The sequence below is a fragment of the Leguminivora glycinivorella genome, chromosome 11 (genome assembly GCF_023078275.1).
Source record: "Leguminivora glycinivorella isolate SPB_JAAS2020 chromosome 11, LegGlyc_1.1, whole genome shotgun sequence".
In the NCBI taxonomy this organism is placed as follows: Eukaryota; Metazoa; Arthropoda; class Insecta; order Lepidoptera; family Tortricidae; genus Leguminivora; species Leguminivora glycinivorella.
In genome coordinates this window covers 6,392,532-6,418,650 of record NC_062981.1, presented here as the reverse complement: position 1 = coordinate 6,418,650, position 26,119 = coordinate 6,392,532, and the positions used below count along the sequence as shown (strand labels likewise).

The following is a 26,119-nucleotide window of genomic DNA, read 5'->3' as shown; positions in this document are numbered from 1 at the left end:
AAAAGAGGACTTTGCCGACCTTGGCCTGCAAGGTTTGTATGAAATTCCATTATCTATCAATCGTCCTAGCCGCACCTGCAACGTCATACTTCGCTGCCAATTATAAGGCACATAACATCAATATTTCATACCATGTTTGAGAAAAATATTTTCTACTATGCACGAAATAAAGTATCAAATAATTATAAGAAACACATGAACAGTGTGTAGCTATTTTTAAAACGAATTTCTATTTAATAAGTCGGATAGAAATATAAAAAGTAAATGAGTTGACCGTGACGTCACTCAACTCGAATTCGTTCATATTAATTCCATATTTTCAAACCGTTCAAATTAGTTTTGACAGTTCTTAAGCTGATTTGACTAAGAGGAAAGTAGCCTATTCTTAGATTTTAGAACCGATTAGATAAAATGTGTTTCAGTCAATGCGTTTTCTAAGAAGTTTCTAATGGGTTGGCAACGCGCATGCAGGCGTCCATAGGTTGCGGTGACCGCTTTCCATCAGGCGGACCGTGTGCTTGTTTGCCACCGACGTAGTATTAAAAAAAAAAAGATGTTGATTAAAAATTCGTCCTTCCTATCTAAAGAGTGAAAACTAAAGGGAGCTTTTCCTTACATCACATCAGACAAGTAAATATTACCGCAAATGTACCTGTAAACAGCGACCTTTGGCCCTTAAGCTGCCGCAATGCGCTGCAATGGGCCGTAAATTCCATTATGACCCATAAACCTTGCCATTCGTTCTCATTTGGTAGACGAGTCAAGTTATAGGGCTGACGGTGGAGGGTGACTTTGGGATGCGTGGCAATGGCAACCAAGCCGAAGAAGAATCGTAGGCACCTTAAAGTTTATCACTTGCTCAAAGTTAACTACCTAAATACCTATAATCTTAGACCTGGGTGCTGAAAGCTTGTATTCTAAGAAAATCGCCTAAGATCATCTAAGAAGAACGAGAAGGCGTGTGTCTCGAATGCCCCCAAATTGAAAAGGAACCATACGAATTGTTTATTACATCTTATATACCTAAGGCCCACTTGCACCAACCACTTAACTCAGGGTTAGTGGGCTGTCAACTGTCAAATTCCATGTAAAATGGTGGGTTAACTCTCCATTTTCGTTGGTGCAAGTGGCCCTAAGGGGTGGACCCCTAGCCCTAAGGGGTGAGCTCGGAAGGAAATGTAGGCTTTGTAGGAGATGTTGTGTGTGCTCATGAGATATTATTGTATTGCTCAAAGATGTAGTAACAACTAACAGACCTCATTAGGATCTGAAGGAAGATGTGGCAGGTTTGCATAAGCCTCTATTCTTTCATTTGTACATCACATCGTTGTCCAAGGACTCCCAACAGTTCTCATAAAGTCTTACTACCTATACACACGACTATAGGTAATTCTAAATCTGGTTTGAGTGCGATTATCAAGTTATGTTAGTAAATTACATTATGAATTCAGTTTTACAATTACATGCATTGTCGGTTAAGTGCGATGCGGATGCTATAATAAGCTATTTTATATTTGGCTGGTATTCACACAAGAAATTTGGTTAGTTCATGACGTCAACGCCCACTTTTTATTAAAATATTGAATTGTTATTGTAATCTTATAGGGCTGATTTATATCACAAAGATTATTACAAAAATGCTTTCATGAAATGCTAAAAAATGACGACCATTTTCAAAAGGAGCTTTTTTGTAGAAAATATAACAGGGCAAAAACTGGGTATTATTTTCGAAACAACTTGTGAGTCATACAGATCATACTTAAGATAAGTAGACAAATAGTGTACAAACTCGTCGGAAAGCACAGCATGAAAATAATATTAAATGGAGAAGCTGGCCTGTGTCCAATACTAATAAAACATGCACATTTTGTGTAATGCCGCTCAAGTGCTTTTATCTCCTTAAGTCAGCCCTATGTTTGCCTTTGTCTATTAAATGGTAGTATTCTGAGTTAAACTTTATCCATATAGATCATCCCAACATCTTAATCATTGGCCTTCGAGTCTATAACAGACTATACAAGCAGTGTCACGTAAGGCGACAACGTTTTTCATGGCTGTGTAAGCCAATGCGGGAGCGACAAACACGACCACAATTCTGGCAGGTGTAATGTACCCGTGGCGAACATGTATTGCGCTGATGACGCTTGGCACGCTTACTTGCGAGTGCCGCAAACCAAGCATTGTCGTGGATTGTACGTCCGTCGAACACCAGTTTGCGCCACTTGTCTCTGTCTTCGGCAAGCTCTTCCCATTTGTGGACCGGGATGTTGAAGGCTTGCATGTCACGCTTGGCACAATCTTTGTGTCGTAACATTGGCCGACCTACGCTTCTTTTGGCATCAGCTATGGCACGCCGCACCAAGCATGACACGCCGTGGCAAACGACTAGGTTGCATTCGATGCACATGCCCCAGCCAGCGTAAGCGTCTCTGCTTTATAGCAGAGCAAAGAGGATGCGCAAAAACAGCTCCTCTTAAGGAACATCTTAATATTAACAAAATATTCCAGCGATATTCACAGCCTTAAAAATCTTTCTATGAAAAGCCTACCTAATAACATTTTGAGCACAATTCTCGGCTGACCTTGGCAGTCAGCGTTTTTTCCGCGGCCGTCGAGGCTCGATTCAGGGGTTTACTGTTCATTCAGATGGAAAATTGGTAATAAAAATAAAATCTGCTTTAGCATGCAAATTTCTCAACTTTTGTTGAATGTTTGGCTTTTTTGGGATCGTGAGAAATGGCTGATGCTGACGCATTTAAAATTTCAAGTTGAGTCTGGAATTTTAAAAAACCTACTTTTAGAGATTTTTTACTACTGAATTATGAAATAGCGTTTTCATTTCCATATTAGGCGTCATAACCTTCGTGTTTTCATAACGTAAGGTCGAATATATGTAGAACAGTAGGTACACGCGAACTGTGTACAACGTTTATCGTGTTCCGATGCAAAGAAAAAAGAAATATTTTAGTATATACATATACTATGTATTTAATCATGAAATTTTGTTTTGTTTCTCCAAAATAACTTCTTCAAATTGGCATTACGATAATATTGATTTCTATCTTTTGTTTAACTACTTGGGTTAATGTTTTAACTATTTGCATCTATCCATATGTAGATTCAAAGGAACGAGATGAGTTTTCTTTCCTACAATCTCTATTTCACTTTGCATATCATGTTTGGCTCGAAATTGCATTAAATTTGCGCTTGATTTTCATCCTTTGTGGTTGGAAATCTTATTGGGGTCAGGATAACCTCAATCCGAATATGTAGGCCAGGCCGGATTTTATCTCGATTTTGTGCCAGAAAGAAGATTGATTAAAGAGCATTTAATATTCACAAGAAAAACATACTGACATGGTTGTTTATTTTATTAATTATTAGTTCTTGGATAGGGTAAAAGGAGGGTTTATAAAATAGGTAAGTTAATTATAGACTTTGCTTGTATGGTCCGGTTTTTCCGGAACTTCTTTCATTTTTTATTCATCATCTCCTCGTAGCCTCGTAGCGTCTTGGTGCGCTCCCTTGGTACTTTGCAGCGAATGCGCGGCTACACTCATTCAGGCCTCCGATATGATTGTATGTTATGGCTACAGCCTTTACCTCGTCGCGCTAAGCGTTTAAGTTCTGTGCCGCTCTTGGTTTCAAACTGATAGCATCTGTGTCTACCCAAAGTTTCTCGCTTGTCGTTGGTCTATACTAGTAACTTACTAATTTTACTGACTGCTTTAATGAATGTCCCTACCTCTCACATTTTCTTCAATAAGCATCATATAGGCTGTTTGCCATTCACCCCGATAACGCTCCAAAACACCTGTTCCAAAAGGAGGCCATTTCACCAACTTTTACGCCCTACTCACGTCCGTTCTCACAGAATAGTGTCCACTAAAAGCGCCCTAAAGCAAAGGCGCCCTAACAAACGATCCCTGCCATATTTTCCGCTCCATTCCCCACAATTACTGCTATTGCATTCCCATCTCTTACCGCATTTTCGCTTCATTTATACCAGCTTAACTCTAACCTTCAAGTAAGGATATTTGTTAAGGATCGCGAGTTCTAGCTTTTAGTGGTCGGATTGAGGCGAGCATTCGCCTGCTCAGTAATAACAGCACTTGCCCTCACTGAATCACTCTTGTACTTTGACCTCTTTAAACGTCATTGTTCGGGGATTTCGCACTTTTATGCCCAAATGTCATTCATTAGTGTAATTAAGCATTTTCTCGTTTTTATTTCTTTTGTTTTCACTTGAAAATATAACGATTGTACGCTCTTTTGTTTTCTTTTCTTTTGTGCTAGTGTTGTGCAGATAATTATAACGAGCCAATGAATCGCAGAAATAATAAGATGATTATTACAGACCGTATTCGTAATATAGACACAAATGTAAATTTAATATTAGAAAACTACATCTACAAAATCATATCGTAACATAACTTTTGTTTTCGAATTAGTAGCAGGAGCGAGCGAGCGAGGTTAGATGTACAGGATGTACTTACACAAAATCTTGAGCTAATTTGTCTATTATCTACATAACATTGTAACGCCATTTTCTGTACCCTTAATGCAAAAAGATGTTCAGTCTCTGCAGTACAAATATTCGTATTTACTCGTACCAAAATCTAGCTTCATGTACCTACTTGTACACGTGTCGAATGTAAAATCGAAATCATAACACGTTATTTAGTAATGACCTTGGTTCGAAGCCCGCCGCAGCGTAGGCTTTCTAACTTCCGGTGGTATTGTTGCCGGAACCGGCGCGCGGGCCCACTTCCGCTTTCCAAGATGGCCGCCACACAATAACAGGCTGATAGGATTGTGCGCTAATAAAAGGTAGGATGAAAGCCTTTAGTTGGTGAAAGGGTTGTTTTCAACATCCTTCGAAAGTAGGTTAGGGCACTATACTTTCATTCTGGAAAATAACAATCCTAAAAATTCAGTAAAATTGGATCTTAGCAAAGTTTTTTTCTTTCAGTGAATACATATTTACATTTTAAATACGTATGATGGTCTCGTTAGGTATTTTGTTTTGTTTTTCGAGTATAGGTAGACTGTAAAGTCCGTAGGTATGCAAATATATTCAAATTTTGTGCTATTCCAACTACACTCCGTATGATTTAATATCTGAGAACTTAGAAAGGTGTTAAGTTAGTTGACAAACTTTTTTAAAAATTGGATCATAAAAATTTAGGAAAGGCATACCTACATAGCTTCAAATTAGCTTTATAGAATTTAAAATCACATCTTAAACATACCTATCGTTCTTTCTAAATTGGCTGTGACGCTTCCTGAATAGCCAGTTAATTGCTCAATATCAATTAGCTATCCAATTTAAAGTCGACCGTAAAGTTGGATGCAACTCTGACTCATCCTGCCACGTTCTATGACTATTATTTTCCCTCAAGGTCTAAAGTTGATCGTAAATGCAGTTGGATGCAGCGATGAGTCATCTTGTTAGGGCGGCAACGGGAAAATTACTACTAGGGCGGTAGATACCAGAGGAATAGCTTTTCTTTGTATTTCACTTATGGAAAAAATAACATTTGACATGCACAAAGCAAACGATTACACTTAGTTTCTGTTTAGCTCGGACTAGAGATGGGCGGCGGGAAAATACCCGGGGTAGATATCGGGTATTTACCGGGTATTTACCCAATCTACCCGATATTTACCTTTTCTACCCTAATGGGTGGGTATAAATAAATATTGTAATAAAATGGGTCATAAATTGAATTTAATCGTGAAAAAATGTTTTCTTGGTATTGTATAATATATTTATATTTTATTAATATAGTTCTATAAACATATATCGAAGTATTTGTATTGAATAAGGAATTTGTTAAATATCATTGACATGCTTGTGTGTTTGTTACCTCCTCCTCCTAAACGGCTGAACCGATGGGGATGAAATTTTGTGTGCTTATTATAGTTCCTCTCAAGTAACAATTTCTGGTCCTATAGTGGTCGAGGACACCAAATTAAATCACACTAAATGGTCCTATAAATAGTCTATATTGGTACTGTAGAGCCGATTTGGCGCAATTATGCAGCCATTTAGTGATATAATAGGCCTATAGCAGTATTATCCGTGACGTTTAAGGTCTATAATGGTGATGTAATGATGACTATTGTGCTAATTTGTTGACATAGAGGACACAGTAACGCTATTATAGTATCAATGTATGCTATAGTAGCATTTGAGATTCCGTTATACAGGTTATTTTGTTCTATAATAGCAGTTGCCGTCCCTTTTAATGCGAAATTTCTAAAATAATTTGATGTGTGTAATATTTAACAAAAACTGTTCTAAACGAGGAACTTAACGAAAAGTGGCGTGTGAACTTGTGAAGTTTAGTGTCAATTAACATAATTTGGATTTCGTATACTTCCATCATTACTGCAAAAAGGTATGCGATGGAAATTTTACCGTTAAAAGAATATTAGTTTAATGGAGTATTTTAAATGCGCCTTCGATTTATACCATGTTTTGAATAAAATAAATAAATATAATTTAATACAATAAAATTATTGGCACCATAGTTTCTACTATGGATCCAAGAAGTAAAACATACGCTTTTATAGTTCGACTATATCACTTATCATACGCATTCACTGCCATAAACCCGCCATCGTGGATTCAATTAGGGTTGCATGAGAATTTAACTATGATCCAGTTTAACTTATAAGTTCTTTATATAGAAAACAATACTTGTTTTCAATGTTTTACTATAGAAAGATCTTCTAAACAGTTTAAAAGAGATACCGAAATCATTATTCAACAGGTCTGTGATATTTAAAGAGTCATTGTGGCGTATACGGCGATGAGATATAAAAGGCATTAGAAAACGACTATAACCTTTTCAAAGCTATATAAACGTATCCTGAAAACTTCATTATAAAAATAGCTCTATAATGGTATTCATATCACTACTATACAGTGTTAAATACTATAGCAGTGTTTTCCAAAGCCACTATATCCCAAAATAGTGGTATAGTTAGGTTTTAAATCTGTTAAAACACAACTACTAAAAATACTGTAAGCGGCTTGTTGGTAACCTTAATAGCGCAAATTGATTGCATAACAGTGATTTCTAACACCATTATACAGTAATATTGTTCTATAATAGTCATATTTGATCCTGTTATAGACCAGGCAGGCAATTATGGTCGCGCGATAAATGATAAAATAGCAGGCCGTCCCTATCGCACTATTTGTAAGTGCGATAGGGACGGCCCGATGTTTTATCATCTATCGCGTGACCATGATTGCCCTACAGGCCTATAGCGGCTCTATAAAATGGTGATATAAACGTTTACATCACTTCCTAATAACACCTTTTAGCTGTATAACGCAACAACTATAGCGGCTTGTCGGGAACCTTAGTAGCGCAAATTGATTGCATAGCAGTGATTCCTAACACTATTATACAATAATATAGACCTATAGTAGTCATATTTGATCCTGTTATAGACCAGGCCTATAGCGGCTCTATAAAATGGTGATATAAACGTTTACATCACTTCCAAATAACACCTTTTAGCGGTACAAGCTTATAGAGCTAAAAGGTGTGACTGGAGGCTTTTATACGACAGGCGGTCACGCCGAAAACCTTTATACGACATCTATAGTAGCTTTTAGCGTCGAAAACCAAAATTATAGCACTAAAATGTTACTTGCTGTTTGTTTGGTAAAGCCTACTATCTAGCCGAAGTCCAGTATCTAGCCGAAGTCACATAGAAGGCATTATTACAGTCCGAATTCAAAGCAAGTGTTAATTAAAATCACACATTTAACTAAGTACAAACTAAATTATAAGTATCCCATAAATAAAAATAAAAAAAAGTAACTGACCGGTCAAGTGACTTATTGCACCCTTTCAATACGGATGCAACTACCTGGCGTTTTGCAAAGCTGTGACCTCATTGGCTAATGAATTTGAATTTGTCTGTCCACCGTGTTTAAGTTAAGTAAGTTATTTGAATACTTAGTGGGCTTAAAACATCTGGAGAATACAACTTTTTAATTGAATGTGGTAAATTACACATGATATATGGAATATTTGGAATCTCTGTTAACATTTTAATATTAGTTAGTCAAATATATATATTTATTTTAGTAGAAAAATATATTTCAGTCATGTAAATTAAGAATAATCTTTAATTTCATAGATTATTTTTTATACCCGCTCATTTGGGTAGATACGGGTAAATACCGGGTAGATTGGGTAGATATGGGTATTTTCCCGGTATTTACCCGTCAGCGCCCATCTCTAGCTCGGACGTTATCCCTGTATCGCGAGATTCGCGAAATGTACCCATTTATATCGATGTCTTCCCGTCAGATTAAACAAAAAAAAATGTTAAATAGTTTTTTTACTTAATCATCGCTCCCAAACGGTTAATTCCTAGAACCAAATCTCTATCGAGTAACGTATCCTAAGACGTCAAAAATGGAGACTAGACTCCGGGCGCAGAATTCATGCAGTACTAATACTGCTAATGAGATGTTTGGTTAATTCTTGTTTATCCACCCTCTATTTACCTCTGAATATATCGAGGTAGATAGTCTATTATTAAAGTGCAGGCTGCAGTGAGTCACCGCCGACGACGGAAGGGCGGCAGACGCCTCGGATTAGCAATCCATTGCCAAAGAAATCCGTTGAGTGATGAATCCGGTTTACTCGTAGCATTATTTATTTATTTATTTTCTTTATTGGAGAAACAACAGAAGTAAGCACAAACAAAATTACATTAGATACGATATACACTAGCTGTTCAAGAGATGTGCACCTACCTCCTAAGACGCTCTCACTGAGAACTCTTCAAAATATAGATAAGACACTTATATTACTACAGTAAATTAAGCTTAACGCACTTAACGGCTAAGTAATTATGGTTCTAATTTCTATAAAGCTTGTCTGTTGGTCTCTCCCTTAACGTCTGAATATATTTAACCCTGAATACATCATATCTAGTTATTAAAGTGCAGGATGCAATGATGCGTCACCGGCGACGACGGAAGCTCAGGAGACACCGCGGAGTAGCAATAGCATTGTCATCCGGTTGGTGACAAATCCGGTTTACTCATTTTGATCGGTATTTCTATTTGGCGTAAATTGGCTTGTTGAAAACAATAAAAAAATATATTAACTTGTATGCGGTTACCTACAATGTTGACTTCAGAAACTTTTGTCCAATAGGGTTTTTTGTGAAAGTGTAAGTATGTGTGACGTAAGTATACTAGTATGTGTGACGAACTGTAAGTTGGTAATGCTTTGCCCTTATGTAAATGACTCATGATGTGTTTGTAAAAAGTTCTTTGGAGTTTTTTTTCAATCCGATTAGGTATGTAAAGCTTTCAACTTCCTTGAATTTTACATAAAAACATTACATTATATAAAAACCTATTTAAAGCTCGATTCGGATTTGCGTTAGTGAAGTGGCCGCGGCATAGCGGCGTCGACGTCGGTCGATACGTCGCGACGGAACGGCTGCACGCACACATCCGCAACTCTTTAGTGTAGCCGGTTCTTTCAGGATCCGCCACTGAGACAAAAGAACTGATCGGAAGACTAGACAGGGTGACGGCGGTTCGGTTCTCTAATTAAGGAAACAATAACAGAGTCTCGTTCAATTGTGTTTTTTCACCACTCGTTTTAGTGAAGATGTCTTAAATGTTAACTGAAACCAATTAATTAATATACATATTACAACAAGGGAACAAATCAAATTATTTTATTGATTTTTTTTTATTTGTTCTTTTTAGGGTTCCGTAGTCAACTAGTTAGGGTTCCGTAGTCAACTAGGAACCCTTATAGTTTCGCCATGTCTGTCTGTCCGTCCGTCGGTCCGTCCGTCCGTCCGTCCGCGGATAATCTCAGTAACCGTTAGCACTAGAAAGCTGAAATTTGGTACCAATATGTATATCAATTACGCCAACAAAGTGCAAAAATAAAAAATGGAAAAAAATGTTTTATTATGGTACCCCCCTACATGTAAAGTGGGGGCTGATATTTTTTTTCATTCCAACCCCAACGTGTGATATATTGTTGGATAGGTATTTAAAAATGAATATCCTAACCGAAATATGGTATCCTAACCGAAATCCTTAAACTCAAGAGTACATTACCTGTGCTACATAATCTGTTAGGGAAATGCTGGGAGCAGGAGATTTTACCTCAGGATATGCGCGATGCAAATATCATTACCTTATATAAAGGGAAAGGTGACCGCGGCGACTGTAATTGCTACCGGGGTATTTCCCTTTTAAGTATCGTCGGCAAACTGTTTGCAAGAGTCATACTGACTAAGCTGCAAAGTCTTGCCGAACGCGTGTATCCCGAGGCCCAGTGTGGTTTTAGGTCCCAGCGTTCCACTACTGACATGATTTTTACTCTACGTCAGCTTCAAGAGAAGTGTCGTGAGCAAAACACACCCCTGGTGATCGCGTTTGTGGACCTTAACAAGGCCTTCGACACGGTCAGCAGGGAGGGGCTTTATGTTGCGCTTGAGAAGATCGGATGTCCCCCGAAGCTGCTGAAGCTTATTAAATCTTTTCACGACGGTATGAAGGGCTCCGTTGTCTTTAATGGTCAAACGTCTGACGCTTTCGAGATGCGAAGAGGCGTTCGCCAAGGCTGCGTTTTAGCACCCACATTATTCGGCATATTCTTTTCTCTGTTGCTCAAAGTTGCTTTTGGGGATGCGCAACAGGGAGTTCACCTACACACAAGAGCAGACGGTAAATTGTTTAATATTAATCTCTTGAAATCCCGCCGCAACCGTGTGGATCTGTTTATTGACAGCCTGCTCTTTGCCGACGACGCAGCTTTTGTTGCTAGAACTCCCCACGAACTTCAGGTTCTCCTGGACAAATTTGCCCATGCATGTGACTTGTTCTCCATGTCTATAAATACTAAGAAGACCGTAATCTTAGCGCAGGGTTACACTTTCCAGCCGTCCATCTTGCTGGAGGGTGAGCCCTTAGAAGTCGTTGATAAGTTCTGTTATCTTGGATCGTCTGTGTCGAGCAACCTATCCCTAGATGGAGAGGTCAACGTTCGCATCGGCAAGGCGGCTACAACGTTCGGCAGGCTGCGTACAAGAGTGTGGAATAACAAATACCTTACCATTAAGACCAAAATGGCTGTATATCAGACTTGTGTCTTAAGCACACTCTTGTACGGCGCCGAAACCTGGACGTCTTACGCTAAACATGAACGAAGACTCAACGTGTATCACATGCGCTGCCTTCGAAGTATTCTTAACATCACATGGAAGGACAAGGTTACCAACCAGAGAGTGCTGGAGATCGCACAGCTGCATAGCATCACCGCAATACTCAAACAGAGACGTTTGAGGTGGCTAGGGCACGTGCACCGCATGAGCAGCACTCGTTTGCCCAGGCAGACTATGCTAAGCCAAGTCGCGTTCGAGAAGCGTAGCGTAGGTCGACCCATACTACGATTTAAGGATTGCATAAAGCGTGACTTGGTTGCGTTCGGCATCGACTGTAACACGTGGGACGAACTTGCATCGAACCGCAATGAGTGGAGAAGTATCGTCGCAAAAGGTAGAGAAACCCACGACAACACCTGGTTTCAAGACTTAGCCGTAAAGCGTTCAAAAAGACACAGTCGCGATACTCTCTCCTCGGCGGTGGGGCCTCAATTTACGTGTACGAAATGCGGACGGGCATGTCGCTCCCGGATAGGTCTATATAGTCACGCGAGGCGTTGTCTCTCGCATTCGGACGCTGCTTAAATCATCTGTCAAGATGTAAGAGGCCTTATGATGATAATATTTTCGAAAATAATCGCCGCTAAAGGAAAAAAAAGTGCGTCCCCCCCCTCTAACTTTTGAACCATATGTTTAAAAAATATGAAAAAAATCGCAAAAGTAGAATTTTATAAAGACTTTCTAGGAAAATTGTTTTGAACATGATAGGTTTGGTAGTTTTTGAGAAAAATACGGAAAACTACGGAACCCTACACTGAGCGTGGCCCGACACGCTCTTGGCCGGTTTTTTCAAGTATATAAATTATAAATGACACGATATATAAATTATAAATTGAAATAGATATCATACACGAAAGAAAAAACGATAAGGCCCACTGGTGGCCCAGCCGGAAATCGAACCCAGGTCTTCTGCTTATGCGGCGGCGGGCGGGTGGTCTAGTGGTAATGACGTTAGCTGCGTAAGCAGAAGACCCGGGTTCGATTCCCGGCTCGGTCACCAGTGGGCCTTGTCGTTTTTGCTTTCGTGTATGATATCTATTTCAATTTTTAATATATATATATGATCAATTAATTACTTTGTTTCAGTTAACTTTTAAGACTTCTTCACTAAAACAAGTGGTCATAACTTTCATAAGTCAACGAACGCGGCTTCCGACTGTATTAAGATATTTACGGGAAGTAAGTTTTACATAGGTACAAATGATTTCATGAATTCTATGAGATATACCTAAAATAAATGATCTAATTAATTATAAATATTTTGAGTATTTGGAAAGACACTTGACGTATTCATTAGTCACTAAAGGCACACCTCTACGTACGCATTTATTTGTTTTCGACGTTAAAATTTATGACATCATTTGAAACTTAAAAATTAATTCAGTCTACGTCGCATGCAAGTACCCGTAATTCCTGTTATTTGAAGCACAAATTTTGTAACTCTACAAAATGTAGAGGTACTTGTGTGCTACTCAGACTGTAATAATATGAATCGTACACTTACTTCAAGTGTCACTTAATATCAGGCATAATTTTCTCTATGCGCCACCCTTTTTGCGTAGTATAGGATTTTAATGTGTATTTCTCGTTTAGCAAGGTTGGCTTTGCAATTACTGGTTGGAAAGCTTATCCGTTTGTTGTAAATGCACTGCGCTGGCTGTTGATTGCGACGAAGTTACAATAATTGCATTTGAAAATACGAAAATTGTTTTAATATGTACCTGCAACGTCTCGATTGATTACCCCTCAATACATATGTATGTACATACATACAATCACGCCTGTATCCCATGAAGGGGTAGGCAGAGCACATGAAACTACACAAGTTTCAGTGCCACTCTTGGCAAATAAGGGGCCCCTCAATACTTTTGCGCCAATACTAGTAGCAACGCAAACACAGAATAGATCAGGGGCCCATTTCTGAAAACTGAAAGTTACAAGTTACAAGTACAAATAAATCCACGACATTGGCTTGCTTCGAACTCAATAATCAAGTAACGGAATGCATAGACAAAGGTATTCCAGTTGGAGTATTATTTCTCGACATGTCAAAGGCATTTGACACGGTTTGTCATAAACGCCTTCTACAAAAACTAGAAAAATACGGAATACGTGGACCAGCATACTCTTGGATCGAAAGCTACCTCAAAAATCGAGAACAATGTACAGAAATAGCCAAAATTGTTAATGATGAACGTTCTACTTTTCAGTCGTGTTACAAAGTAAATAAGTATGGCGTCCCACAAGGCAGTATTTTAGGCCCACTTTTATTTCTGGCTTATATTAACGATTTACCTGACTCAATAAAACACAATTGTATATTATTTGCTGACGACACTACATTAATAATTAAAGGAACAGACCTAAATAATTTTGAAAATGATATAAACACAGCATTGCGAGACGTCATCGAGTGGTTAGAATTGAATAACCTTCAAATCAATGTACATAAAACGAAATTCATGTTATTTAAATCATATAAATCTAATATTCCTAAAGTTATAGTTCAACATAATTTACAACAAGTCGAAGAAGTAACTAGCACTGTCTTTCTTGGTATGACACTCGATACACATTGTAATTGGAAAGAACATGTAGATACGGTCTGCACAAAACTGAACAAATTCAACTTTGCTCTCTGGCGCATTAAACGAACTGTTTCGTTCAAAAGCGCCTTATTAACTTATCATGGATATATTATGTCCATCCTACGGTATGGTGTAATTATGTGGGGAAACTCTGTTAACGCCGACCGCGCTTTTGTGGCTCAAAAAAAATGCATTCGTACACTTTGCGGAGTGGACAGACTAGAACCGTGTAAACCTTTATTTATTAAGCATAAACTACTATCCCTCCCCTGCCTCTATATTTACGAGATATGTCTCTTTGTGAAACTTAACTTTGAACTATTTACGTTTGTAGCAGACAAAGAAACAACACGGTCCCATAGGCGCCATAGGTTAGCACTGCCAACTACCAGTAAGTTAGCACTTAGGAACAAAAGCGCGTATTGCATGTGCATTAATATATTTAATAAAATACCAGCTGAAATAAAAACATTGCCTATTAACAAGTACAAAAAGACATTGTATCAGATATTAATTGATAACTGCTTCTACAGTATAAATGACTATTTGTTGCATAATTTTTAAATGTTAACTGATACAAGATATAAATACTTTGTATCTTGTATCTTGTATCTTGTATCTTGATATCAGAAGATCTTATCTATATAACTTAGTATATTCTTAATTAGCTCTTGTTGCCTGTATTCTTTCTTCATTCAATACCTAATGTTAATTTCAATTATACTAGTGACATTTCATTAAATCTTTACACCTATTCGTTGCCAAATATACATTTTGTAAATCTAATTAGACGTAATAAAATAGTTGCAATTAATTTTAAATGACTGAGTGATCATAATATCACTGACATCCTGTTTTCACACGTCTACCTAGACTGAATATATTAAGGGACACATTATTGTAATCCAAGATCTTTTGTAACCATATGTTCATTGTGAATAAACGATTTCATTCATTCATTCATTCATTCAGGAAGTCTCTTTCCAACTTGTCATATTAGACATTGACAACCACTTGTAAATTGTAACTTGTAGCTTCGAGAATGGGCCCCAGATGTTTTTATTTCCTACGATGTTATCGTTTCCAAAGTCTGCCTATCAATTTATAATGGAAGTTGTTAATTCAGTTATACCCGATATTTAATCTGTAGCAACACGCATTTAGATTAAAATTTATGTTTGTAACGATATAAAGTTAAGTTAAGTTTGAATATTAGTTGCCTGCGCGCCTCGCACGCTATTCGATCTCTGTTACGAATTTGTACGATCGCGTTAAGCACTGTAATAGACTAATAGTAATAAACTTCTAAATATCAGGTGCTGTTCTTATTTAATAGCATAGTGCTTATAAGGCCCACTTGCACCAACCACTTAACTCAGGGGCTGTCAACTGTCAACTTCCATATAAGATGGTGGGTTAACCCTCCATTTTTGTTGGTGCAAGTGGCCCTTAATCTTATACTTATTTTGGTTTTTACACCAATAATAAATTTAAGCTACGTTTGTAAAACTTTATCTACTTACCTATGGTGACAACCTAGCCAGTCAATGACCTCCTACTGGCCAGTCAAATAAATATACCTCCAAATTACTAGATAACCTTTACGGACTCAGTGAATCCTTACATGGCCATCATCAAAGCATATTAATATTAGGTATTCATCATTTAATATATGTGTACAACGCGTATTACGTACATATAAACTCAATCGAATCTTCTTTTGTTACAGTGATAGTGAATCCTAAGGCACCCCCTGGGAACAAAGATGCTGCCAAAAGCTTCAACTTCGATTTCTCATACTGGTCTCACAATGTAAGTATTTCTGTCTCAATCTAACTTGAACACAATGTTATCAAAGTTTTATACATTTATTTGTGTGTTTGATAACTTATGTCAAGAGATATCGATATTATCAATGCGTTAGGCTGTCTTCCACTGGCGGAAATATAAGAAATACTCCTGTGGACTATTTCACCACAGAGACATGGACATTTGACATTGAAAACTCTGTTACTTATCAAACCAGAATAGACATTGTCTCGGGTGACTGTGCTGTGAAATAGGCCGCTGGTACTAACTCGTAATTTCCATGGCATCTTGCTTAAAATCAGGTTGGGGAATTCCCGATTCTGGTGTAGCATAGGTAGAAAACTAGTACCTATAGTGTAGTGTAGTGTGTGTATTATTTGTTATGTTGGTAGATAGGTGATTTCCATTTTCCCATTTCCTTAATCAGGCAGTATGTTGGTATAAAAACAAGAATACAAATATGGTATGCTATAGCAGGCATGCTTATCAACCTTAGGTACTCTTAGTAAACACAAATATATGTTATACCCTTGCAAAGTTTGCATAAAGGTGAAACTCTATCTCCGGTAGTAATTCACTGGCAAACAGGGAGATTGCCTCGCCCCGACTCGGGTTTCTATCAATAGACGGAACGTTTAATGGAAAACACCATCCTGTTCACCCCGGCAATTTTCCGTGTTGAAAATAAACAAGACTTTCTGATATTTCCATATATATTTGTTCTGTGTAAATATCACCATTAGATTATACTAATTTCGTTTTGTGATTATAAATTTTATAAAGACGAAGCGTCGCGTCACTTGACTAAAAGCTGAGGCATATCCAATTAGGTATCCATTTTATTTTCTCGATGCCGAGCTATTTTAGACTAAAATACGCGGGTGGCCATTTAGTAAGAGGTTAGAAAAAAAAGCTGCATTTGCTTTAGACATACATTTAGGTATTAGGCACATAAATTTAAATCTGAGGGATAAGGAAAACGATTTACGCCAAGTACTGAGTAGAGTGCGTAGTATACCTAACTCAAATAGATAGTATAACTCGCCCACTTATATTATGTCGAACGACTTTCCTAGCTGTTGCCGTTATAGTATTTTATGCAACTGGTGGTTAAAAGAGGTCAAAAAAGGTGAGTGGCGTGGGTAACAATTTGAGGCGAAGCCGAAAATTGTTAATAAAGACGCCACGAGCATTTTTTGACTCAGTTAAACACCGTTGCATACAATACTTTTTCTACGACCAAGCACTTATTTTGAAAGAAAATTATAAATTCAACAAATACCTACTTTCATCAGTCATCTTAGTTATCTAGTGGACCGCCTACCATTTTGAATAGACATAGACATTTTATTAATAATATTATAAATATTACACGTTCATCAATAAAATTATTTAGCAGCAATTAAATTAAGATTATTACAATTTCAGTCTAGTTATAATTTCGAATATTTTATTGAAAGATGCATTCATTGATTATATTACATATGATATGTCATTTAGATTTGTTAATTTGATTTTATACATAATTATTATTTTATTCTAATATAAGTTATTTGGTAGGTCAAAGAAATCTTTTATGTCATAGAAGGAGTATTCTAGTAGGAATATGCAGTTTGAGTGCAAAAATGAAAATAAAACTGTCTATGGTATGGTTCTTTGAAGCCTGGCCACTAAGACGAATCGAGCCGAGTTGAATCGAGTTCTCATACATTTGAATGCGATTCGACGCGTCGCCAATGAACGCAGCAGAAAACGAAGGAGTCTCGATTCTGCGAATTGGTTTGTTAAGTTGGTAGCAATGTATTTACTGAATTTTAACAGCTATATCGTGCTACTGCTACTAAATGTTTTCAGGGTATAGACTAGATAGACTTGTCTTGACATCTTTTATGTAGGGTTTTAAAGTTCTATGCACGACCTTGTAACTCACGAATAACAGTACGGGAGTAGAAAAAACTTTTAATGACATGCTGGCCATTTTCATCTCCATTGACCTGCTCGTTAGCTGACCGCGACCGATGCGATGGTGTAACACGATTTCCCACCATTCGCCATTTGGCTCGATTTGGGCGGCCATATTGGATTTTACCGCAACGCGATTATCGGATTATTTGTCTATGGTTTCAGCTCGAGTTTAGCTTAGTACGCTATTTTCCGTTATTATATAAACTACAAATAAACAGACTTGCCTTAGAGGTAAGTATTTGTGTACTTACAAGTACCTACGGATATAATGTTAAAAAAAAACTATGAATAAATCCCTACGCATTATGCAAAAAAGAAAACATTTTATATGATAACTTTGAAGCGCCTCAATCAATTTTGATTAAACATGCCGAAGAACCGCCGCTCAAATAATGAAAATATGTAGCCATAAACCGCCCGATATTTTTAAAAGCTATTTCTGACAACGTCAACGTCAACGTGTATTATATTTATATAAGTCCCTATTTTTTCTATAGCGTAGTCCAATAAAATCGGTTTATTTATTTTATTATCTTGCAATGTCCATTGAATTCAATTTAATACCTTTACCTATTTATAATAATCATTTCACTGCACTTGATTGTTTAATGCATGTTAGATATTAAGAAATATAATGTCAATTAGCACGTAAGGTTTAACCGTTAGTGTTAATTGTATACAAAAAATAAATTGAAATTGAAATTGAAAATCAAGTCTTTAGTGTTCTTTACATATCCCGCACCTTTTTTGGTCTTCTCTGTTTGGCTTAAAGGTTGACTGGTAGAGAATGCCATGTAGCATTAAGTCCGCCTTTTGTAACTGTATATTTTTACTGTGCAATAAAGTTTAAATAAAAATAATAAATAAACTAATAACGTCTAAAACGCCTTGCTAAATTCTTATATTTTTTATTTATTTAGGTACTTAGCTACTCTTATTAATTCAGTGCATAAATTAATTCATTGAACCACAACTGCTTGTTACAATTAATTGTAAAAGCACCGAGCTTGGTTTAATTAGTAATTAAAATGAGACTCTTTTGCAAATCTCCAATTTAAATTTATTCGCCCGTCAGCGTCCCGTCCTCAGATTTGCATTAATATCACTTATTTTTATGAGCAATATTTTGTGAACCTTTTCGTTTGGTTTGTAGTTTTTGAGGCGCGATGCGACTCATGCGACATTAGTCTTTGTTTTTAACCCCCACGGCAAACTATTATGTCGGGGGCTTTTTCAAAATTTTAATAAAGCTACACGTTATGATTTAACTAGCATTCAGCTTCATGAAGATGGGATGGGTTTTAAATTGTTTCACTAATTATTATTAATAGGTACTAGTTTAAACCGAAATAAAACTCTGTAAAATTGAATCACCGAATCGAATAAATTCTTTTCACTGTCCACAAAGGGACTGAATTCATGTTTCGTGATTCAACTAACTTTGAAATGAAATATTCCGCCGTCCGAAATTTATGTAAACTATTATGTCTTACTATTTTAATGGTCGTATTTTACCAAACATTTTTTTCTAATATGGTTAAAATTATCATAGAAATCTTATATTCTAAGACCCCTGTATGTTTACAGCCCAGCGATCCGGAATTCTCGTCTCAAGTCATGGTGTACAAAGACATCGGGGAAGAGATGCTTCAACATGCTTTCGACGGTAAGATTCTATTTTACTACATTTTTGATACCTACTCGTAATATTTCAATTAGCTACTGGCCTTAATATAGTAAATAAACAAAATAAATAAATAAATATCAATATTGACACGTAATGAGTGGTTAGGTAAATAAACGATCATTAAATTTCGGCATGTCTCTTAAAAATTGTAAACTTTAGAGGTTATCTTTTGCTGTTTTGTCATTTGCTGTATGTTCATTATCCTTAAATAATTTTTAAGCATAATTACATATTAGCCAAGCGATAATTAGTCCAGAAACATCAAGAATATACAAAGTAGTATCAAAATTATTGCCTAAAAACTGGCAGCAAGTATTTTTGCTGAAACGAGCAGGTTGCAAAAAAAGAATGCCATTTTACTATATCTTAGTTATATTGAAATCGCGGAAACTGTATGAGTACCTTCGTAACGGCGTCCGCTTTCTCTCGCATCCGCAAAGATAGCGTTAGCAATTTCGGTCCAACTGCGTTATGCTACGGTTGCGTAACGTTCCTTATTATGCACGTGACGCAACTATGGTTATATGGTTATGACATGGCGATTTAGGGCCAATGGGAATGGTCCATTTTTATTGTTATTAAATAATTAGAGAACAATTGTGTCGCTTAACTTCAAAACTGGGTAAATCCATTCTGCTATAAGGTTGATTATCTTTTAGATCATATTATATTTTTTACATATTCAACCTTAAAGCAGAATGGATTTACCCAGGTTTGAAGTAAAGCCACACAATTTTAAACACGACAACTGCCGGAATCGTTTGTGCACTTGGTTTACCTGGATTCTAGACGATTATTGGTACCATTTAAATAAAAACGATTTAATTTCCATAGTCTATAAAGATAATATAATTGTCGGCCGCCCTGGGAGGCCTTAATAGTGCCTGCTAAGCCCCACTCTCCCGGATCACACAAACACACACTCAGAAACAAAGCGTATACCGATAGCGCCGAGTTTCTAGTAACAAACTACTACACAGGGTGGAGGGCTTTAGTCCGTAGGCGGCTAGGACGAAACCTCCAGCATAGCCGAGTCGGGCATGCTGTCGAACACCGGGTCGGCAGTATCCAATGAGGATTACCTCCACCTCTGAAAAAAAAAAAACTTTTGTTTGATCCCGTGTCATGGATTCTTCCTATGTATATCGTCGCTTGTGGGTATTAGCCATAACTATGCTACACTTGCTATGCTATTCCTATAATCAGCTGGTTGTCAACATGCATTCTCTAGAATATTATTGAGGACGTTGCGCCATTTTACCACTTCGACAGCCAAATAATAACAACAACAATGATGCGCCCCACACGTTAGGTCTAAGAGTTCGTCTAAATAAGCTCCTCCGTGAAGTTAAACCAAGTCGCTTACCGCTTCGTGTATATAAGCTCAAAAACCCTGGTTACCAACTATCTCGCCCTATGTTCTACCTATTCATCGTCTAACCACTTTCACCTATCTAAACCTCCATTTCTAGGCTACAACATATGCATATTCGCGTACGGTCAGACGGGCGCGGGCAAGTCATATACGATGATGGGCCGCGACGAGGACCAGGGGATCATCCCGCAAATCTGCAGGGACCTGTTCCGTCGCGTCCGGCAGACCACTTCTGATGACCTCAAGTACTCGGTACGTACCTTCATAAGGGCATTTTCAGAATTTGGGTCCCCCCAATTAGCGTAAGTAAACTAACTCGCTGTCAGTTTTTTGACGAGAATTAAGCATAAAATCTGTCTAAAAATTTACTTTTTTAGATTATCGCTTAAAGTTTATGGAATTAACACAAAAACAGTATTTTTATTGAAATTGCATGCTTAATTATCTTATAATCAAAATAATTCAAACCACGTTTCAGCATTTTGTTTTACATCGTGTAAAGCGTAACACATATCGCTTTAATATGGTTTTCTTCTATCTATCAACAAAATAGGTGTAAAAAAAGATTAGTTTGAAATGTATTTCAATTAACTAAGATTTTATTATCTAGGTTGAAGTCTCCTACATGGAGATATACTGCGAGCGCGTCCGAGACCTGCTGAACCCTAAGAACAAGGGCAACTTACGTGTCCGCGAGCACCCGGCTCTCGGGCCTTACGTCGAGGACCTTAGCAAGCTCGCCGTCACTTCGTACCAAGACATTGCTGACCTTATCGACGAGGGCAACAAGGCCAGGTTAGTAAACTAAACCACTAATAGAGCGTCAGTGTCCTGATGGACCCGAAGAACAAGGGCAACCTCTGCGTCCTCGAGCACCCGGCTCCTGGGCCCTACGTCGAGGACCTTAGCAAGCTCGCCGTCACTTCGTACCAAGACATTGCTGACCTTATCGATGAGGGTAACAAGGCCAGGTTAGTAAACTAAACCACTAATAGAGCGTCAGTGACCTGATGAACCCTAGGAATAAAGGCAACTTACGTCAGTGACCTGATGAACCCGAAGAACAAGGGCAACCTCTGCGTCCTCGAGCACCTGGTCTCGGGCTCTGCGTCGAGGACCTTAGCAAGCTGGCCGTCACGTCTTAGCATCAGGACATAGCTGACTTTATCGACGAGGGCAACAAGGCCAGGTTAGTTGTGAATTTGAAGAAGCGTTGTCAGGACCCCTGGCTCCCATAAGCCGTAACGAATGCGGGGATAACGCAAAGGGGATTATGAGTTGTAAATTTGAAGACTACTGACAAAGAATCTGTGACTTGTTCAACCCCTAGGAACAGAGGCAATGTGCATTTTAAGTTATTTCTAGTGTAAAGCTTGCTTTACACCGACAACTGACCGCAAGTCCAACACCAAAGACCGATTCATCCCTCACAGACCAGGAAGACTTTAGATTTGTGAAGAATTTAAATTCGTGTATCTAGCTAGGTGCCTATGCTTCGTTCAACTATTTTTGTTGCTAAGATCAACCTCACTTGACGTGGCATCTAGATAACAACGCGTGTGTTTGACACGACATCGAAAAAAAGTATATACTTAAAACTTACTATCTATCTTTATACCCCATATCTCATAATTTTTATAGACATTACTTTACAAAACTTGTTATTTTTCGCAGGACGGTGGCGGCAACAAACATGAACGAGACGTCATCTCGCTCGCACGCCGTATTCACCATCTTCTTCACGCAACAGAGGCACGACCAGACCACAGATCTCATGTCTGAGAAGGTACGCATCTACTAACTTGGAATCAACTGATTCGGTTAAGAGGCACTCGTTTACAGTCTCAGGAAAATCCAGGCAAACCTTACCCTTAGTACATTTTTCTCCGTGTATGACATTTTATAACGATTTGTTTTAATTTTGACCCCTCTACGCAAAGAAAAATGTGTAGTCACATAGACTGCCATCTCTCGACACAGGCATAAAACTTTTGATCCTCAGTCCTCAGTTTTGACAATTTGGCCCATATTCTTAGTTTGATCTAGCCGAGAGACCCCCAAAGGTGTAACGACATCTAGGCAACCGTAGCTACCTTTATCTTTACGGTTCTGAGGAACGTTTTTTTCTTTATCTGTCTATACGGAGTTACATTATGTATTTGCTTTACGCCTAGTTCACTGCGACCTGATTGGTCTATGAATGAATATATTTTCGCTTTAATGAACTGTAAATAAGCATGCATCAAAATCATCGGAGAAAGAGTATGATGGGTTTTCCTGCAATGAAAAACCCGGTGTTCAGTAAGGCTGCACTCTGTTGATTGTGTGATGTATTTTAATATGTTATATACAGAGATCAATATTGGTGTTTTTTCTCAGGTGTCAAAAATCTCCCTAGTAGACTTGGCTGGGTCCGAGCGAGCGGACTCGACAGGCGCCAAGGGCACACGGTTGAAAGAGGGCGCGAACATCAACAAATCACTCACTACTTTGGGGAAGGTCATCTCCGCGCTCGCTGAAATCGTAAGCACTTTGTGTTTGTTTCTTTATTTGTGATTGGTTAGGAAATAACAATAATTTTTTGCTACATGTTGTGTACTTTGAAAATTTCACACGTTGTAGGTATTAAACACGCTATGGTAATCTATTGAATGATAAGCATTGAAAGGTATGGATAGGTGTTCTGCATCTACGAACACTTTTAACTGCCTATCAGGGGAAATAACTCGTGTATAAGCGAATTTTATGAAGATTGCTTGTAACCCAGAACATTTTTTGCTATGTGCCACAGTTTAAAAGCTATTAGCGAAAAACTAAAAAAAGGGACCTTTGTACCCCCCTCCACCCGTTAGCTTCAGCCCCACCCCTCAGTACTTTGAGTATGTGGATTAGAACACTATTCCCTACAACTATGCCAACATTCGCTTATACACGTGTTTTTTTCCGTTGAGGTAGGCTTCGATGAGTGAGTTAATCTATTGTATCGGTATTTGAGAAGTTTAATGGCGTATTGGTTTACTGTAATGTCATGTTAACGATTGATAAATAAATCAATTGAGTTTTGAATCGTGTCTTAAACGCGTAAAACTCGTCGTTTTAAACATTTGCTTGGTGAATACCTAAATACTTGCATCTATTAATTAAAATTCACCAAAATTTCGCTAGATTTCATTATTTTCGTATCATTTATTTACAAATATATTTTACTTTTCTGCGTCCTTTACATTTGGATATATATAGTCGGTAAGTCGCCAGGTTATGTTCAATGTGTTCATATCTTTATTATGCTTGATCAATAATAAATACCAAAGAGATTGTGTGTTCAATTTCATAATAAATTTGTTAATTATTATTAGAATATGTAATACTGAAAGCCAAGGTATAACATTTACGCATAAACTTCCTGCCACTATGGATATGATTCACTATTGCGCTGTATGTATGTGCCCACGAGTACTATTAATGATTTCCATAGGGAGTCCCTATAAATAATAAAACAGCCTGGTTGCCAGCCTTGACATAGTTGATTAAAAGTCTATTAAAACGTAAATTGTTCTTTTTACAAACTTTCATTACACATCGCTTAATCCGCTTTTAATTGTAAAGAAAAGTATAAAACACTAGTTTACTTCAATATCTCAGTGGCAGTTAAGTTTATTGAGCACAAAACATTAAAGCCGTGTTTGTTTCGTTTATTTTCTCTTTCTTTTTCTTACACGGTGTTAATTTTCAGGCGTCAAAGAGCAAGAAATCAAAGAAGGCAGACTTCATTCCGTACCGTGACTCTGTCCTCACCTGGCTTCTCCGAGAGAACCTGGGAGGCAACTCCAAGACCGCCATGATAGCTGCCATATCGCCCGCCGATATCAACTACGATGAAACACTTAGCACATTGAGGTAAGGCAATTTTAACCTTGTTTTTGTTATTTTTGTTAGCCTGTGTGGTGACGGGTTAAGAATTTCACCACCCCCTTTCTTCCCGTGGGTGTCGTAGAAGGCGACTATGGGATATGGGTTAAATTGTGGCGTAGGCGAGAGGCTGGCAACCTGTCACTGCAATGTCACAGTTTCGTTTTCTTTCAACCCCTTATTTGCCAAGAGTGGCACTGAAACCTGAGTAGTTTCATGTGCTCTGCCTACCCCTTCGTGGGACACGGGCGTGATTGTATGTATGTATGTGTTTTGTTATGTACATAAATTAATATTGTCCTGGAATATGAGACCTTGAGACCTTTTTATATGCCTACGGGCGGCTAGAGATTATTACTTATGACACAAGCTAACCTACGTGCACAATGACGTCACAACTAGGGATTGCAATCCGGTCCGGCGGATCCGGTAATCCGGCCGGATCCGGTGCTTTTTTCATGCTACCGGATCCGGTGAAATTCGCCGGATCCGGTACCGGATCCGGCAATGTAATTTAATATGTTAGAATAGTGCAAAAAAAAACATTTACGCTAACATTTGAACGTAGCTCAACAGGGGATTGAAATCCGGTCTGATTTCCAATCAAAAAATAATTTAATACGTACGTTTTTTGCATTACTAGGCCGTTTGGAAGTAAAGTCCTTTTTGCTGTGTACTTAACACAGCAAAAGGGAATGTACAAGTTTCTAATGGGGTGGCAACGCGCATGTGACACTGTTTGAGTTGCAGGCGTCCATAGGTTACGGTGACCGCTTTACATCAGGCGGGCCGTATACTTGTTTGCCACCGACGTAGTATATATAAAAAAAAAAAAGTAATGTGCTCAAGTGACGCGTCAAACTTTCCGTCTTTGAATCTGTAGTGAAATCTGTGCAATTGTTGGCTTGGATGCAAAATGTGGAATAGTAGAGAGTGACAAAGGGCCATACGACAAAACTTTTCGTTAACATATCACTGAGGTCGATCCTTCGCGTTTTCTGGCCAAACACTATCTGAAATCATGACCTATTGAGTATATGCCAGCAAACACCCATTAGTGAGGAAACCGCGACACAAAAAGTACATTGGTAGCACACAATTCCAAGAGTTCCCTCTAACGAAATAACGCAACCATTTCTTTGGGCTGGAAATCACCCGCCGCTGGAAGGAGCCTTGGCTCCGGGCGCCCTGTAAACTCATGGAAGCGGTTCGTTGAGGATGAACTACGAGCGACCGGGTCGAGCTGGAGCGAGGCCACGAGGGTAGCTGAAGATAGGAAGGCATGGCGCGAGCTTGAGAAGGCCCTTTACATCTCTGTGGTGACGTAGGACTACGAGAACAACAAAGTTTTCAGCATGATATAAGAAGTATGAGGGGCACTTTGCTACAAAAATCATAAAAAAACAATTCAAAGCTTAAATATGAACATTTTTAATAGGTACCCAGTAAGATTGTGGTTTCAGCAATAGCAAATAATACTAAGGTCAATTACTCTTGATGACATTAATTTAGCTACTGTAGTTTTTTTAGTTCTTCTTTGCGTGTGAGAAA

At 38.1% G+C, this 26,119-nt stretch overlaps 1 protein-coding gene across 12 annotated transcripts in view; it reads left to right on the top strand.

Annotated features, from left to right (window-relative positions):
* LOC125231271 (kinesin-like protein unc-104) overlaps positions 1-26,119 on the top strand; it is a 172,451-nt gene that overhangs the window by 107,802 nt on the left and 38,530 nt on the right. For 9 of the 12 annotated variants that reach the window (XM_048136704.1, XM_048136708.1, XM_048136703.1 and 6 more), the window contains 8 exons: positions 15,553-15,635; positions 19,185-19,263; positions 20,757-20,911; positions 21,270-21,454; positions 22,334-22,445; positions 23,039-23,182; positions 23,900-23,902; positions 24,393-24,556. In XM_048136704.1, coding sequence (XP_047992661.1) covers positions 15,553-15,635; positions 19,185-19,263; positions 20,757-20,911; positions 21,270-21,454; positions 22,334-22,445; positions 23,039-23,182; positions 23,900-23,902; positions 24,393-24,556 — 925 coding nt within the window. The remainder of the gene's footprint in view (positions 1-15,552; positions 15,636-19,184; positions 19,264-20,756; positions 20,912-21,269; positions 21,455-22,333; positions 22,446-23,038; positions 23,183-23,899; positions 23,903-24,392; positions 24,557-26,119) is intronic. The other 3 variants (XM_048136709.1, XM_048136710.1, XM_048136702.1) reach the window with 1 other exon arrangement.